Below are 18,425 nucleotides of genomic sequence, written 5' to 3' on the forward strand. Positions count from 1 at the left end.
GTTTGCGCGGAATCCATTCGCCGAGCGTTCATTGAACACCTTTGATGTCAATTTCTTCAACACACAGCAGCCTGCGGGAACGCCCAGAAGGGGCGTATGTATGTAGGGGGTTCCCCGGACGACTTACGGTTTTAAAATCACAGTGTGAGTGCGGCGTGTGTGTGTCTGTACTACAGTCCGTTCGGGAGGGATTCCCGAAATGAGAAACCATTACAGCATTTCAACGGCATTCTCTCTTCTGCCTCCCTCTGTCTAGAATAAAAATTAAGAAAATGAACATTTCTGGGACAAATAAAAGAAACAATGTCTAATGACGACGAATTTCTACTCGGCACCTCAGTTCAAATGTGAGGTGAATTGCCGACTGTGGGTTAAACCTCCGCTGGGCCTTTCTGGTCGCTGGGGCCCGGGAGACGCCTGCCGACCGGTTCCGCTTCCGTGGGAAGTCCTAGAATGGTTCTGCAGTGTGGACACGCGGGTAATGTTTCTGTTTTCCCGGAGAACATATGATTTCTCATCATGAAAATGCCCAGGGATTTCTTAATTAATACTTTGATTTTTATTAGGTTATAAACTGCTGGGACAAGTATTCGTGCTAAAAAGAATTACTTCCACATTTGAAGCTGTTACTATATTTCAAACTCTTGCTATTTTACCTCCATTATGGTTTGCAAATGCAGAATAAAGCCCCCTGGACGACACTCATCTGAGACTCTCCCTGCGATTCTTTTTAATTAACACACCCGGAACCCATCTGTTGCAGAAACAATTCTTTCAGCTCTGAAGTTTCCAGCTGGAAAGCTACGAGGTTCACCATTTCACAACAGTCTGTTTTGTTGCAAGTTTCTGCGGCGACAGAAAAAAGGAGAGAAATGACCTTGGAGGAGATTCACAGCGCTCCGAAGGGAACACCCCGGCACCGCGTGAACTTCTTCCTGCCCCCCACACCCCCCAGGCGCGGTGTGTGTCCGTCGTCATCACTGTGAGTATCCAGACGGCGAGGACTGGGTGAACCCTTCGGAAAGGAACACCAAATGCCAAGGCCGGTCACATGGCACTTTCCGCGTGAAGGTGAGCCGCCCCTGTCACCTGCCCAGGGGGTGTCACAGGGGAAAACAGGGCGGGGCGGAGGGCTCAGGTGTGCGCTGGCCGCAGGTGTGGGCCTGGCCTTGGCCTGCAGAGGATCCCGGCCATGAGGCAACCCACGGGGCCAGCAGGGGCACACATCTGGCTTCCCCGGGTAGGTCCTCGTTCAAAAGCGGGGCGGCCAGTCGCTGCAGTCCACTCGGGACCGGCAGTGCCCCAGGCTGCTGCCTGTGGTCCGACCTCCTGCTCCCCTGGCCTAGAATGGGCTGGCTGCGGGGTGGTTCCCAGGGCGTCACAGTGGAAAAGAGGGCGCGGGCAGGTTTCCTGGGCCGGCCGCCGTGGTGCTGGGTCGGAGTGGCCCAGGCACCCTCAGCATATTTCGTCTCTGAATGGATCATAACATCTCAGGCTGCTGAGACATCGCTGGAACTCAGACCCAGAGTGGGGCGCGCACCGCTACGGGGGTCAGGCCGGCCACCCCGGGGGCCCTCGGGTAATTCTGCGGGGCCCCGGGCCTGTCCCGCCCGAGCCACGTGCTGAGAATTGAACTCTGATGCTCTGGTGGCTGCTAACACCCCTGGACAGAGACCGGACCCAAGGGCAGGTCCGAGGACCAGGCTCAGGCAGACGCATTTCGAAACCGGGGTAAGGAGAGCAGGGTCGCAAGCTCTGGTGCCAGACGAGGAAGACGCGTGCGCCCCACCCCGAGGCGCTCAGAGGCTGGTGGCGCAATCACTCCGCACCCCAAGCAGGGCCGGCCTCACAGGTGCGTCCATTCCCAGTTCCATCGCGGGGCCCCTGACAACCGGTTACTAACTACACCTTTGAATGTCGCCCCCCCAAAGGGAGAGCTGCGTGGGCCCCGATGTATGCTTGCCACCCACGAACAACCTGGTGTGGTTCTGGGCATGCGCTGTGGCCCTGCAGCCCGGGGGGGGGGGGGGGGGGGGGGCAGGGGCCGGACCTGTCTCCCACATCACCTGGCCGGTGGCCTGGAAGATGCAACAGGTGGGCACAGGGAGCCTGGCCTCCAGGGAAGGGGATTTTGAGGACGGGTAGCTTTCATTTATGAGGCAGAAAAGCGATTTCCAGCTTTTAGTTTGGGCCAGGACAAATGTGCCCTCCCCTGCCCAGGGGCCACCCTTGGCCCCACGACCAAAGGAGGGACCAAAGGAGGGGCCGCCGGTAACTGAGCAGCTGGTGGAAACAGCCGGGGTGGGGCTGGGGCCAGGCGCAGACGGGGGTTTGGGAGCCTTCAGGATCTGCTGCTGAGACTTTAAAAATGGCCACATCATTGAATGGGGACGTGTGGTGACTCAGGAGGAAGTCGAGGTGAGCGCTCAAGGTCAGTCTCCTCCCACGCAGTCACGCAGTCTGCCCTTTTAAGCTTTTACCACAGTGACAGTAGTGTCCCCCGGAGAGGGGCAAACGAGGACAATGGGCGCATCAGTCAGCATTCCCTAGAGAAGCAGGCAATGGGACGCCTGTGCACGTGCTCTCGTGTGTACACACGGGGCCCGTGCGAGGAGACGGGCCGTGACCCAGGCCACCCAGGCCACACGTCCGTGGACGAGCAGGCGCAGTGGGTGAGCTTCCTGCCACCTGCAGACAGTCCCCCAACTCACTCCCTCTCTGAAGTGGGGACCCCAGCTGGTGACACAGAGAGAAAAGAGAGCATTTGGGGGGGCGCCTTGTCCTGTCTTTGAAGGCTGACTGCGTGCAAGGAAGGTCCACAAGGGCGGTCACTCGTGGTTCACAAACAGCTTCTCCATCTGCGCTGGGCCCGCATGGCGGCAACTCCAGGGGGCCGGCCTCCCGGGCAAGACTGCCCCGTGGGTCACAGTCCTGGAGCAAGCAGGCTTGTCTCGCCACCCCAGAGCGGCACTGACCTCGGTGACCTCCTGTGTGCAGGGCGGGGGACAGCAGTGACAGCCACCAACAAACTGCGCTGGTCAGTCTCCACGGGCTGCCCAAGGGCACTCTCCGGGCACCGAGACAGCAGAGCTGCACTGTGTCCACTCTGAGGGCCGCACGGCCAAGGCCAAGGTGCAGCCAGCGCCGCTTCCTTCTGAAGCGGCTCCTGTTCCAGGCCTCTCCCTGAGCGTCCAGTGGTTGCTGCCCGTCCGTGGGTTCCCTCGCATCCCCGTCCCTGCCCTCGCCCCACACAGCGACCTCCCAGACCTCGTTTTAACTTCATTATCTTCACAAGGAGGCTCAGAAGGCCACATTCTCGGGCACTGGGGTTGGGTCCCCCACACACGATTTTGAGGAAACGTGTGGACCTGGAGCAGATGCTGCGTCTTCAGGGTTGAACTGTGTGTGGCAGTGACCACAGGCCACACGGGGACACCGGCACCTCGCAGGGCTCGTCTGCACTGGGATGAGCTTGAGCGTAAAATATACAGACTGAAAAAAATACAGTATATTATCTCAGTAACTTTTACACTGACTACCTGCTACAAACATTTCCTCACACACCGGGTTCAATAAAGGGCAGAGAGAGCTAAGACTTACTTCACCGTTTCCCGTTCTCGGTGTGGCCGTGGAGACTCGAACGCAGGGGCGACATCACGCACAGCTTGCAGGGCCTTTCGTGTCCGCTGGACAGCACTGCCCTCGAGCTCCCGGGCCCCAGCCGTCCCCTTGGCCACACCGTGAGAGGGACCTTGCCCCTACTTCTCCGACAAGGACCACGACGAGCAGAGGCATCGGAGTGGCAGCAGATGGCAGGCAACGGCCGTCTCTCCCTGCACAGCCAGCCCCCAGCTGACGATGTCATCAGATCCATGCCAGTCCTCGTCCAAGGTGGGTCCGAGTGAGACTCTCCACTCGCTCCCTGCGCACGAGTTGTGTGCCCCACGGCGAAGGACGCCTCGGTAGGTGCGCTCTGCTTCACGAAACACTCTGGTTACCAAGGCTCTGACCCTGTTTCTGAAGGGAGCGGTCAGCTCGCTCAGCGAGGGCAGGGACTCGCCCTGCAGCCTGGTGTCTCCCGACCAGACCAGCAGCCCCGTGTGCCTGACCACAGCCGGGAAGTGGTGTGCTGCCACCTACAGGTAGAAAGAAAAGCAGGAATGGGCAGCAAGTTCTGACAAAGCCGTAACTCTGAACAGTTTCAGAGACAGAAGGACAAAGGACACGACATCTCAAAGAACACTGCCATGGACCTTCCCTCATGTTAAAGTCACTGCAAGACCTGGGCCGAGTCACAAGCACAACCAAACCTGGACGAAGCCAGCCCCATCCCGTGAGAGCGGAGCTGCGACCCAATTCTTCTCAGTGGACAGGCGCCCGAAAATGCTGGGACTGGGCTAGCCAGAATGTCCATGGCGGTGTTTTTTCTGTAAAATACAAGACACATTTTTCATTTTCACCAATAACTTTATTGATTTGGATATTTTGAGTACAGCGGCTCTCTCCCACGTGGTAGAGTATTGATCGTTCTCAATGAATGTCTTGGTTTGATCGCTATCGCCTGGTCCACCGACTGCGCAGCACCCCCGCTGAGGAGTCTCCAGCAGGAAACGTCACAAGCCACTTTTGACACATCTGATCAGTCACAGCACCTTCTCCACACACGGCACACACCTTTTTTTCCCATTTCAGTTGCATTTTTACCTTTCTTGGAATAATAAAGCATAACATGCCGAAAATGTTGCATATCTTCTTCCACCTTCAATATTAAAATGGCTGCACAAAAATTCACCAATTTTGATTTTTTTTAATGCACCACTTATATGACAGCTGTCACAATGCGACCTAACAATTGTTTTGATGAAGTCCAGGACAACTAAGCACTACTGGAGCCATCGTCTAGAAAAAGGAAACACAAACAAACTTTTTGGCTGAGCAGTATGTCGAATGCAGACAGGAGTCTGGCACCACCCACTTTCCAAACCAGCTACCACATCAGTGCCCACAAGTCACCGTGGGGCCTCATGCACCCTTCAGTCCTTTTCTTGCTCCAGGATGTTACCTCAGCCACGGTCAACGACACTGTGCAGACGCCCTCCACTGCAGGGCCCAAGCCCGCCCAGAGGCAGCATGGGCCACATGTGGGCCCGGCCCTGCACTGCTCCCTCCTGGTGGAGGGAGATAGGGTGACCCAAAGACAAAAGTCCGCGCAGATCATGGGGGCGGTGGTGACTCTTGCTGAGAGACAAAAGTCTCCGGCTCAGCCCAGGGCAGCCTGGCCCTGCGTGGGACTAGGAGAGGCGTTCAGCCACTCCACGTGGTGACACGTGGCGGGGGAGGGTCTTCTCAGTGGGGCGGCTGCCCTCTGCATTCCAGATGAGACGGGAAGGGTCCTGGATCCTGCCTCCGGGACTCGGTATCTGGAAACCACCAGGCTGTCAGAGTCACCAAGGCAGGGCGGTGGCCCTGCCCCACTCTGGGCTGCAGAGCCCGGCCCAGGCCTGGTCGGACAGAAATGGTCCCGCCGCAGAGGCGGCTCAGACAACAAGTCTGCACAGCCCGGGACCGGGGCCCCGCTGCTCCATTCAGGCCTGAGCCAGCGCGTCGGGCCAAGGTCAAGCCCGAGACTCCTCAAGCTCCTCGTGCTGGAGAGGCTGCTTTTCAGGCATGAGACCAGCTCCTCCGAGCCCCTCAGAGGCCACAGTCCCCACAGTTACTGACCGGCCGAGGGAGGTCGGTGAGCTCTCACAAGATGGCAAGACAGAAGTGGAAGGTACAACTCCATTTGATCAGAAGCAGTTTTAAGGAATTTTATTTAACTGTTGATTCATCGCCAACATCTAACAGTTGTCATTTTGCTACATTTGGATGAGCACATGAGGGAGGAAATATAAATTAAATATTATGAATGTTTACTTTTAATGAACCATAACCTTACTACGACATGGATATATAAATTTAGTGGTTTTATTGCATTGTTAGAAAATTGTATTAAGAAAGATACAAAAAATCAACAGATGTTTATTTACAATAAGTATGTCATTACAGCTTTAAATTTTCATTTACCTGACAGGTTTCAAAGACTAGTTTATTACATGCCTGATAAAACACTTAAAATATTTACAAATCCAAAATACATGTTCTATAACTGAAAAAAGTTCACCTGAGACTTCATTATCACATTGCCGCCGTTTGGTTTTCTCCCCGAGTTGTCGGTGTGGCTGAGTGTCCAGCTGCAGCCCGTCCGTCCGCCCACCGACCACGTTCACCTCTAATTCCAAGCTGGCCACACACTAACCGACAGTGAACTGTGTGGCAGGTGCTCCAACAGGTAACGGGGTTTACGCCCACATTTGCCAGGACGGGACAAGCGGAGCACAACCAGCTGCTGTGGGTGAACGGAGACAACACGGACACGTCGGGTGACATCCCTCTGCCGAGTCGGACACGACGGCTCTGAAGCCGGGAAGCACCGAGAAGGCCGGTTCACACAGTGGCGGGGGGGGCAGGGGGCAGGGGGGCCCCGGACGGGGCTGCTTGGGGACCAGACACAAGCCATCCAGAACTCTGCGGGCACACAGTCCTGTCGCTTGTCTTCCACACCCTCAAAAAGTCAACTTAAAACTAATTCTTAGAAAACCTTGCTTGGAAGGTAAAATAGGCATAGATGTGTAATGTTACGCAGCAGACAGAAAATCCTCCCACCTGACAGCCCAAGGCAAGGAGGAAACTCCGTTGCCCCGGCCCCTCTGTGCCGTGCGACCGTGGGGGATGAGGTAGCGTTGTGACTGGTACTGCGTGCTGGCTACGAACACAGCGCCATGTTTTACGAAATACCGCACTCGGCCAATTGTCAGAATACCACTAAAATAAAGCCCTAATGCTAAGCTGTTCGTACGCTGAGATAAATTCAGACGAAACGCCTTGAAAATCAGGTTTGAGTCCGGAGACAAGCAGGCTTGGCCATCGAACGGGAAGGAAGCCCTCGAAGCCGTGTGCGCAGGCAGCCGGGGCGTCCGCACGGGTGCGCGCGCCGCTGAGGTAGGAACCGAGGGCTCTGCTGGCTGGTATGAGATCTACATTTTGTAAACTAGAGACATGTATATTTTGAAGTTAAACCTTAAAATTACAAGCATCAAAGAAACAGGTACGTGGGACGTGTGCGCACACCCACTTTACGGTGTGGGTGCACATCGCACAGCACCGCTCTCCCTGACACACTCCTGAGTGTACTTATAGAAGCCTCTAGAACATAAACAAGCCCAGCCACTTTCCTCTCGTAACGGCTAAGTCAATACCAGAGAGAACATACAAACCACTGAGAATATACCAGGACTGTCCCCCAACTGCCCCTGATCACAAAGGGTGACATTTGACAGAGGACTCGGAGGTGTGCCCGGTGGTCCCCGCAGGCTCAGGCCCACACGGCTGCCTGGCCCTTGGCTGCACCCGGCCGCTGTCTGGGAAAGGCCCTCAGGTGCCTCATCTCGGGGAAGTACTTTCTGACCCAAACACCATGAACTACTCCTTTGTACCCTTTAACGCTGGGCTCTGCACAGGTTTCTGGGAAGGGGGTGTATGTGATCTGTTCATCACAGGAAGTTGGTCGTCTACAGCTTCCACCTGACTCTCAAACACGTCCAACAGCCGGTTGCCCAAAAACCACCGAACGGTGTCACGGGGTGAGCACTCGGGTGAGAAAAAGAGCGTTTTAGAGCAGCGCTGGATAAACACACAGAACAGAGCGCCCGAGTCGAAAGGGCCTGTGTGCCCTGACACGCCAGCTCTGGGACGAGAGCGAGACTCAGTCTGGGGTCCAGAGGCAACCCACAGGGAGGCAAGACCGAGTCTCTTCCTGTCTCACAAACCCACGTGATTTCTCAAGAGGCATTTTCATCCGTAATAACACCGCTCACAAGTGCACCATTGGACTTCAAGTCCGGGAGGGCGGGGGACGGCCGCCACTGCTCTGATGCCTGGCCCTCAAGCACACGCGCGCTCGGGCTTCCAGGGAGCCGGCAGCACCCGGTCAGCACGCACTCGGGCCCTGAACCGCAGTCCTACTTCCTCCTGCAAAGGGACAGACTGCCAGGAGACAAAGACCCTGATGGACCCTGATGGACCCTGATGAGGGAGAGACTGAAGAGAAACAGGGAGAATGACAGCTTCCCAGAACCTCTACCGTCGACACCAACAAGGGGCAGGAGCCTCTGCCCCAGGCCACCCGCCTGCCTGTTTCCCAAGTCCCAGTGTAGCTCAGGGTCCCATGCAGGCCACCCACTCCCTGGATTTAGTTGAACCTGAAGAGCAAAGCTCCAGGCTTCAGGCGAACAGCTCTACCCGAATACCCCAAGTGGCGGCCACCCTTTCCGAGCAGCTCCCCAGCGCTCCTCCATCGGGGACACACCTCCGCTCGGATCACCGCACTGCAGAGGCCAGCGGGCTCCCCGCGCCGGCTGCCCCTCCAGCAGGAAGTGCCTGCAGAGGTTTCGAGGTGCCGCACTGTTTGACAGGGCGCGGGCTTCGTTCGCATGTTTGCTCTGAGTAAAGGAAAGAGTTGTTTCCAAGCGTCCTCGCTACACTTCCATGTGTGACTTTTCTGTGTGTAGGAAGCAAGTCGTTTCTGCGGCTCCTGTGGAGCGGAGAAAAAGTCAGGGCTGGCGGCTCGGGAACCCCTGCCCGCAAACTGCCAGGGGGAGAAGCGGCCTTGTTAAGAGACGGGTGCGGTCCTGGGTTTCGAGACAAACGTCCAAACTGCAGCAGGAGACTCGATGGTCGAAGGAAGCGGATGCAGCTCACTCGTCAGTAGTGCACTTGTCTGTCATCTGCTGACAGACGTCCGAGATGCCTGCCCCCCGCCGGCACAGTTCCGTGAGCCCGGCAGGCTCGCAGGCCGCCTGGGAAGGTGGCCCCGACGCCCGGCCCCGAGCGCAGCCTGACCCGCCGCCCTCCCTCCTGGGGCCGCAGGGGCTTCCCTGCTCGGCGGGCGGCGCGGCTGGAGGGCCCTCGGGGACACTCACGCTCGGCGGAAACACAAGAGCACCATCGGACGTGCTTTTTCCTCTTTCAGAAACTAGAAAGGACAGCGGGCAATCCGAGGCCGAGTACTTGGCGAGGATCTGTATCTGCTCTGGACTCAGAGCCGCTTCCTTGCAGACTTGCTGGCAGAGGCCCGTCAGGTTCTGCTTCGTCTCGCTCAGCGTGGACAAGATGCGGTCTCTCTCCTTCAGCAAGCTCTCCTTCTCGTTTTGCTGTGGAGGCACGAGAGAACACAGGGCTTGGGTTTACCAGCTCAACCAAGGCTTCTAAGGTATCGCACATTCGTATCTACAGCACCTCCCATTAAACAAGATCACAGGGAATTTCTCCTCTCAATTCGACGGACGAACACCTCAGGTCCCTGTCCCTCATCCAAAGCGCTTAGACCTAGACGTCTGCTGGGATTCAGGGTCCTTCGGATTTTAGGTGAGTGGTGTGGATGCACCCACCACCTCCGGCAGGGTCTGAGCAGGCACCTCGCTATCAGACATCTCGACATTTCTAAATAAAACATATTAAAATAGCAAACAATGTGCAAAGTAGGAAAAATAACACAGCCCAATGTTACGTGCATCCGCTGTTGGCCGAAACAGTGTGTGACACACTTGTAGAGTCTTCAGGGCTTTCTGGGTTTACACATTACAGTTAAACAAGTGTGCACTTGATGTTCTGGTTAAAATAGAGCCCCAAAAAGTACAAGCACACCAATCAGAACACAAATCACCGAAAGGTGCCAGTGATGACCCTGGTCTGCTGAGCACTCACCGTGTGCCAGACCCCGCATGAGATGTCCCCAGGCTGTTGGCTGGAGGAGCGCTGAGTCCCCGTGACAGGGAGACTCGGCTGAGCGCGCCCAGGACGCCAACGTCAGAGTTACTGATGTGGGAAGAACTGGGGTGTGTGTTGGGGGGGGGGGTTCAGTCTGTCAATTATTTTTGTTGCTGTTATTATTAATTAACTTTTATCTCTACAGGAAAGTCTAGCACAGAATTTTTCCAGCAGCCTTGCTGGTTCCTGCACATCAAGGGTGACCTTCCCCCCGACCTTCCCCCCACCACTGAAAGCAGTCCCTGTCCCTGTCCCAGTCCCTCCTGCGTCCCACTGCACAGTGGCCTCCCACTGAGCAGAGCCAGGGAGCCAGGTCTCCGGGTCGCCAGGCCGTGTGCTGTCAGGGGGAGGAAACAGGTGCTGGGGGAAGGTCAAGGCTTCTCTGGAGCAGTTATGACAACTCTCAGTTTTCTGCTCATTGGCAGATCCTTAAAAGCTAAAGTTGCCAGTTAACAATTAGATGGGTGACTTCACAGTAATAATCCTCTAAATAGATTCGTTTCCAGCACAAAAATAGCTGTGGGGTAAAAGGAGAGGGTAAAAGGAAATTTGCTTTAGAAAAAAGTATTCTTACTGTTTCATATGAGAGTTTTTCTAAAAAACTGTGTGAATCCAACTATGGTAGTTTTTAGATTCTTCATGGCATCTACTATTTCGAGAAACTGCACAGTGACTATAAAGCACTGAATTTTTATATTGTAAAATGTTCTCCAATTCAGATTTTTACACAACTGTTCAGTTTTGAAAAAACGAGCACAGGTCGATAATACACTTTAATATATATTCATCGAAGTAAATAAACAAAGTCCATGTCCAACAGGATGCTTCTCGCACTGAGTCTGTCGGGACGACCTGTCGGAGGAAGACTTGAGAGACACGCCCAGCACCCACCCACCTGTGGACACTGGGAAGATTCCAGGCCCCTCACAGCGTCTGTGTCTGCAGGTAAACACCTGCGTGACCTTAAATATTCTCACCCTCCGCCCCCACTACATGAAGGACGGCCCTGCGGTCGGTCCCCCCTGTCCCCCTCCGTCCCCCTCACACAGGTCCCTCGGGAGACGGCTTCCTTCCCCACGGCAGCTGCGGCCCCACAACTGGCCGCCCTGGCTCTGCGGCGTCTGCCCCCTGGGCGTCTGCCCCAACGCCCACAGGGGATGTCGGCTGATGCTTCCATTTCACTCCCATCGGAAACACAGACTTACGTCAACGACACTCAGTTCAGTAAGTGACCAGCAAACGAGCAGAAGCGATTCAATGGAATCACTTCAGAACCGTCACTAGAGACACCTCTCAGGCGTCCTCACTACCGGCGTCCTGCTGCCTGTGTCTGCAACGTATTCATTTCCTCCCCATGTGACTGCACAGGTCATCAGTTGGAAGGGCTGTGGCTTTCATCAAAGACGTATTTTAAAATATGAATAAAACTGGTATTCTGGCACCATTATGCATTTAGCAACAAGAGAAACTGACCCTGCAATCCACATTTTCAATGGCTAGTGCGTAACATCCACTCAGAGATGAGAAGTTAAAAAGGTGTTCAATATGACTCACCCAGTAAAGACAAGAAGTGGAGGAATTTGGCACCAGGAGCCCAAGGGCTGTGACAACTTACTCCAGACTGAAGAGGACTCACTACCAGAAAAGGTGACGGGGCTCCCTGCCTACCACGCAAAACTTCCGGACAGACAGCGCAGAGAAACACACAAATGAGCCTTAAAACATGGATAAAATGCTCAACTTCACTCATAAGAAACGAAAATAAAAGCGATCAAGAACCATCCGAGGTCACTGTCAGCACGGGGGGGGGGGGGGCAAAGGCTAGTCCTCCCGGAGGAAGCTGTGGGCGGGCAGACCGCCCCGCACCGCAGAGGGGGAAACGCCACGCCCTCCAGCAACCCCTCCCGAAACCCAGCTCCACCCGGCTCCAGGGGCCAAAGGGCAGCGGACCAGCGCGCGCACGCAGCACAGCGCCCACGTGTCCACCGGCAGAAGCTGCGGCGCGAGCACAGCCAGTGGCGCAGGGAGGGCGGCGGCCCCTCTGGACGCTGGGCAACGCTCCCGGAGCTCGCCCCTTAGGTGGTCGGAACAACACACAGACGTGTATGTATAGGACACTTCTATGTAGCAAGAAACGGTAATAAGAATGCACATACAATATTAACTGGGTTTTTTGTTGTCATCGTTTTTAGGAAAGAAACACACGGAGAAAGTTCAGCAACTAAAAACCTGGTCACCTAAGGAAACAGCCATGAACAGTATGCAGGGCGAGGACAAGCTCCCGACTCGGGATCCGACTCGGGATCCGACTTCTGCTCCGTCCAAACAAGTGTGTTACACACAGTGGGGGGCAAAAGTAGGTTCACAGTTGTGTGTGTGAAAAGTACAACAATTAATAACACAAGAATAAAGTGTTTCACGTACTCACAAGTATAAACATACTTCTGAACCTCCCTGTATTAAAAATGAAACTAAAACATGAGGAGCAAATTCTAAAAATAACTATAAACAGAAATTAACTTAATTATGTATCAATTCAAGTAACTGAAATTCAAACTTCAGTACAGATACACGTTTACGGACAAAAATGGGAAAGAGATGTTAAATTTTATTCACTGTTTACTGTTAACAGTGACACTGACACTGTAAGTTTGTGACTACTACATACCACTACAAAGCAAATAGTAAACGTATTAACACAGTGGGGGCCGAGACCTTCCCTGTAATGGAAAGAGGTGAGACACAGACATAAAAACACAAAAGCACCACACTGCTAGATTTTGCCTGGAAAGGTCCACGTGAACTCGTGACTTCCAATGCACGCTTTACTTTCATTTATCACACATACCCAGTGAACGCACTCTCGACCAGGGCGGGGGACACCCCCCGGAGGCGGGGCAGGTTTGCAAGCCCATGCATGGCTGCAGACTCGGCCCCTCATTCAACGCGTGGTGGCCCCTGGCCCTTGGTGGCTGGGAGGCCAGACGCTCCCCCGCCACCCCCGCCCCGGCTCTCAGCCCACACAGGGCTCTGGGAGAGGGTTTTGAACCTGCAGTTGGATCTCCCCCCGCCCATGCTCAGCCTGGCCTACAGTCGCCAGTGTGGCCTGAGCACGGTGGCCTGGGGCACTGCCACCCAAAGATGCCTGCGGACCAACTCGGCCACCTTGTTCGTGGCGCTTTGGGCGGGAGAATGGGTTCCTGGCACAAAGCTGGCTGAGGGTAATGGTGGTTCTTCTTTGGCTGTCTTAGCAAGAACGGCTCTGAGGCTGAAACGTGCCATGATTTCTAAGACCTGAGTGATAACAGTCAGCACTGTGAACAGATTTCTGTTCTCACATTATTTCAGTTCTTGAACCTACGTAGCAGTGGTGATGACAAGTATTTAAATAGCTACTTTTGATATGACACTCTGACTTTTCCTTTCCCCTTACGTTTGTTACCCAGACATTTTAGGCAGAAACTTGCCATTAAATAAAAGATTCATTTCTTTTCCACGAAACGCCCCTCTTTGGAGATTTGCCCCGGAGGCTGCAAGCCGCAGGACCCCCTACTGGCTGGCTGCAGTAACAGTGGCTAACCCCATTCTCCCTGCACTCCAGCAGCAAGCTCACTTTCTCAAGTCCAGCATCTGCTGAGAGCACCCAGGGAGTCTCAGAGAAAGGGCCGCCCGATCCCGGAACCGGAGCGCTCTGGGGGAGCCTGTGACAAGTTGCAGATGGCATAAAGCCACTCATGGGGTCACGTCCAAAGGCCACAGGAGCTGGCTTGAGGGGACTCTCCCTGGACAAGTTTGAAAAAATGTCAACACAAAAAAGATCAATGACCATTTTGGACTCTAACAACCTAAATTAAAAGAAATGACCCGGTGAGCCCACAGTGACACGCACGGAGCCTGGAGGGGGGAGGGCCGAGAGCAGGGAAGGAAGGCTCTCGGAACAGCGTGCGCGCACGACGGCAGTCAGACAGCCCGTTTCACAGCCCCCGCCGCGCAGGCCGCCCACGAGAACGCGGGCTGTCTAGAGAACAAGCGACTCACTAAGAACCTCAGCAGCCGCACAGGTGCTGAACCACCACAGACACAACAAGTGCACTGGGGGCGAGGACCTGGCGACTGGGGGGTGGCCTGATGCTGGTGCCAGGCCCCCAAGTGGTGCGCTGTGAAGCAGGACACCAGCAAACATGGGATCTCAGTGGAACTGCTCAAATGCTGTTACATGGAGGGATGCACTCGGTAAAACCAAGGGAAAGAGTCAGCAAATATTAAAAGTGGGATATTTTGTGAGAAACGTGACCTAGACTTTTCAGAAAGTCACTGTCGTGAAAAAAGAATGAGCTTGTCCTACACTAAGCAACTAAAAAACACACCCCAGTGAGTTATGTGATGACGGGACCCCGGTCTGAACAACAAACGCATGTGTGAAATGCATTTGGGAAATGACGAAGGTGATGTGAATAGGAGCCAGAGACAAGAGCAAAGATTTTTCATTTCCTTCGGGTGTGATAAAGATCTGGGGGACGATGTGATGGAGATGGGGGGAACGTCTATCTTCAGCAGGGCGTGTTTAAGCAGGTGGGTGACGTGTCAGAACGTGGTTCCAAATGACTCAGAGCAGGAAAGGAGAGCCAGGGCGGGGGAGAGGCAGTAAGGGAGATGAACCCTCTGTGGTCAGAAGAGGCCCAGAGGGACGGGCAGGCCCCCAGGGAGGGAGACACCCACTGCCCAGACGGACGGACGGACCCACAGAAAGAAAGATAAAGCACGTGTGGCAAAAACGCCCACAACCGCTGAAGCCACATGAGGTTGTTTATTATCCTCCTACTCAGCTTTTCACAAAGCCTGAAATTTTTAGAATGTGAGGAGAAAAGATGTATCTCAAGAAATAATCAAGCCCTGGCTGGTGTAGCTCAGTGGATTGAGCGTGGGCCTGCGAACCACCCGATCGCGGTTCAATTCCCAGCCAAGGGCACATGCCTGGGTTGCAGGCCAGTTCCTGGTACCCGGCAGGGGACGCACGAGAGGCAACCACACATTGATATTTCTCTCCCTCTCTCCTTCCCTTCCCCTCTAAAGATAAATAGATAAAATCTTTTAAAAAAAGATTAAAAAAATAATAATCAAAATACATGAACCTGGCTCCCTCGGAAATGACTGTCCAAGTATTTAACTGACAAAGACTGTATCGCATCCATCTTTAATTTCCTGGTACCCAGGGCAACACTTAATACTTGTATGTAGTGCTCAGCAGGTGTTCAGAGAGAACCACTTTTATTAAAAGTACAGCCTCGAAAACTTCTCGAGACCTGAACAGGTGCTGAGCACTCCAGTGGCCGGGCTGTCCCTGCAGGCCCCTGCGCCTTGCACCAGCCCCCAGGCAGCCACCATCCTCGCCCCACACCCCACGGAGCGGTGTGCCTACCGGGGGCACAATAATTCCCCAGGCCAGGAACCTGCCACGGGCCAGCAGAGCTCCCAGCCATCTGCCTCCAAAGCACCACAGCCTGCGTCTGACCTGTGTGAGGCAGTGCAGCAGGTCCTCAGCACTGAACGTGCACAACACAGATGACCCTGACCTTTTACAAAGGGCGCGTGCCCCGGACCCTCCCGTGCACACCGACGGGCACCCCCAGAAGTGGGAGAGGGCAGTGTGCACATGGAAGGGCAGCCAGGTGAATGTGCCCCAAACAGACTCATTTCTAATGAAGTAACGCAGTCTGCACCACAACCGCCAGTCAGGACAGACGAGGCGCCAGGTCCTGCGGCCCCACCACGGGCACGGGCGGTGCAGCCCAAGGGCGTCTGAGTACCACGTGCAAGTGCCCCGTGCCTGTCCCGCTGCTGCCCCCTTCTGCGTCGGCATCCATCGGCATCGGACACTGGTAAGAGAAATGCATGGCGGTAATTTCATTCTCTTAAAAGCAAGGCTCCCTTCATTCTGGACTTCCTTTGCTCGAGGCTTAAATGGCATTAGAAATGTGTGTCTTCAAACTTCTGGGCTAATCGTCCAGTACACAGCAAACACAGACCCGTGACGAGTCTCACAGGGACAAGAGCTTTGTAAGGCAGACACAGGACAGAGGCTGAACGGTTCCTGGATTCTGTCCATGCCCCTCATTTGCACACCCAGTCTCCCAGTAAATGCTGAATTAAAGCCTAACCTCCCCCACACTATCAGATTCAGAATACATGATAAAAGTCGTCACCATCAATTTCTCCACTGAATCAACACGCAAGCTTCCTTTTTAAAGGTCCTACTCACAGAACTGCTTACTGAAAAACGCAATTCATTAACTGACTGAATTTGAGCTGACATCGCCCTTTGCCTTCCTCAGCACATTAAGACCATAAGAGTCCTCTGTATGGAATTACCCTCCTGACCCACCCTGAAGACATTTTAAACTCATTCTTACTGTGACGAACACCCTTTCAGTCTGGAGTGTGCTGAGGCATCCAGTCTGCTCTCTCAGGACCGGCGGCAGAGGGTCACGGCCTCCAGCCAGAGACAGGGCCTGCGGAGCAGGGCCCTCTGCTGGCTGTTACCAGACTGGGCAACGTGGACTGAGTTTATGCCTACGTTCATCTGATTAATCACTGGCTGTAGAAAAACGACTGTTTATGAGACACAAAGCTTCCCGGGAGTAAGCCTGCTGAACTCCCACCCAGAAGCCTGGGAGACGCTGCCTGTCGACTGACCATGCTGTCGAAAAGGGACCCTCAACTAAAAAAGACAGTCCCACCCCCTCCTCCACGGCCACCACTCTCTGTGCTGTGACTCCTAGTGTGAGGCCGGGACCGGTTCTCGTCCTCGCTTCACAGAAGACAAGATCCACAGCACCACCAGTAACCAGGGTCCAGGCAGACTTCCTCACGTACGCATCTTAGGCATCAGATTCTTCTTCTTCCAGTTTCCTTACATGGCACACGGCCTGCTCAGCGTCATCCGCAGGAGACACCGCAGCAGGTGGGAACTTGTAACACGCCCCTTACACTTCCCGAGTGGACTCTGCCCACACACACCACCAGGCCTGAGAGCAGAGCTCAGGAAAGCTGAAACGAGGCACACCACTCTGATTTTAAAAAGTAACCCTGCTGTCTCCTCCAGGGCTATCGTGGAAGAGGAAGAGGCACACCAGGTGGACAGGGCACGCCGGGTGGACACACTGGGCACACTGGGTGGACAGACCCACGGGGCCTGTGAGCTCTGCCTGCCGGAGGGGTGGGCTCAAGACAGCTGTGCATCTGCTGCTGGTCGGAGCAGGACACCTGGGCCAGATGGGCCGACGACACGCTCTCCTCCTTGGGAATTCAGAGTGGAAGGCACAGGTGTCAGTCCAAACCCACGTGGACTGACTGGCTGAACTAAAGCTGTGGTGCCCCCTGCAGCAGTCCCTGGAGGAGGAGGGTCTCCAGGAGCTGGGCCACAGCCACTCCTGCCACGCGCAGCCGTCCCGGGCTGTGCAGGTGCAGCCATGATCTCTGAGAGTCACCCCTTTTCCTGTGCTATACTCACGAGGCCAGGCTCCCTCTGGCTTCTAAATGACACACACCCCCACCCTCACAGCAAATCCACCCATCCACCCATTCATCCGTTATCCATCACCCATCCACCCATCACCCATCCATCCATCATCCATTCAGATGGCTTGTTTTTTATAGCCTAAGAATCCAGATCAGTAAAACAGGGAAACAGGGACTGACCAGTCTCATTTTTTATTTTATAAAAACTGCTGGGAAACCAAACACGCCTTTGCATTGGAAAGTAACAAGCAGGTACTCCACTGACAATTTGAAAGGACCCTTACCGGACTGGGGAGGCAGTATAAGGGGGAGGTCCAAACCCAAAGTGTATGGTTGGGCAGAGCAGTGAAGAAAGAAGAAACTACGGAGAGGAAACTGGAAACAGGTAAACGAGTAGCACAGCACTAAGAAGGCCGACAGGGCAATGCTCACTGGGAGCACGCTATGCACCGGGCACTTAGCTGAGCTCGTGTCAACTCATGTCATCCTCATGAGCCCCACTCCATGGAGGGAGGGGGAGGACGAGCCCATTTCACAGACGAGACACCGAGAGACACTACACAGCCTGCCCACAGCTACAAAGTGCCAGTGGCGGGAGCTGGAGCCAGAACCCCACACTCCAGACACCGCGGCCCACACGCCCTCTGCGGAAGCAAAGGCCCAGGGCGGAGAGCCTGGAGGAGGGGGCACAGCCCCTGCTTCCTAGAGATCTGAGCTGCGGCAAGCACAGCGCGTGTCCAGCACCCAACGTCTCACTTCAGTCAAAAAATACAAACAAGACCTATGAGCCAGGAAACAGACTAGCTCTAAAAGGTAACAGCTACTCCCCAATACATCTGCTGAGCACCCATTTATAAATAAAGTTACTTACGAAACAGACTTGCTTGATCTAGAGGTTTTCGTTCGTTTTTAGGAGGAGGAAATTCTACCTGCAGCTATCGCCCACTGAGGCAGAAACACCTACAAAACGGAGGTCTGACAACGGTACCAGTGCCATTTTACGTACATCCCGAGCAGCTCGACACGGCCCAACAGTCTGA

At 54.6% G+C, this 18,425-nt stretch overlaps 1 protein-coding gene across 5 annotated transcripts in view; it reads right to left on the minus strand.

Annotated features, from left to right (window-relative positions):
• Positions 1 to 5,787: 5,787 nt before the first annotated feature.
• The window catches only part of BACH1 (BTB domain and CNC homolog 1), a 39,539-nt gene continuing 26,901 nt past the window's right edge, over positions 5,788 to 18,425 (minus strand). For 4 of the 5 annotated variants that reach the window (XM_037029655.1, XM_037029657.1, XM_037029656.1 and 1 more), the window contains exon 5: positions 8,452 to 9,251. In XM_037029655.1, the coding sequence (XP_036885550.1) occupies positions 8,796 to 9,251 (456 nt within the window). In that variant the 3' untranslated portion in view covers positions 8,452 to 8,795. Of the gene's footprint in view, positions 9,252 to 18,425 lie in introns of all 5 variants that reach the window. The other variant, XM_037029659.1, reaches the window with a different exon arrangement.

This window comes from Sturnira hondurensis, unplaced genomic scaffold (genome assembly GCF_014824575.4).
Source record: "Sturnira hondurensis isolate 20B ecotype Veracruz unplaced genomic scaffold, ASM1482457v3 Scaffold0020398, whole genome shotgun sequence".
NCBI classification, from domain to species: Eukaryota; Metazoa; Chordata; class Mammalia; order Chiroptera; family Phyllostomidae; genus Sturnira; species Sturnira hondurensis.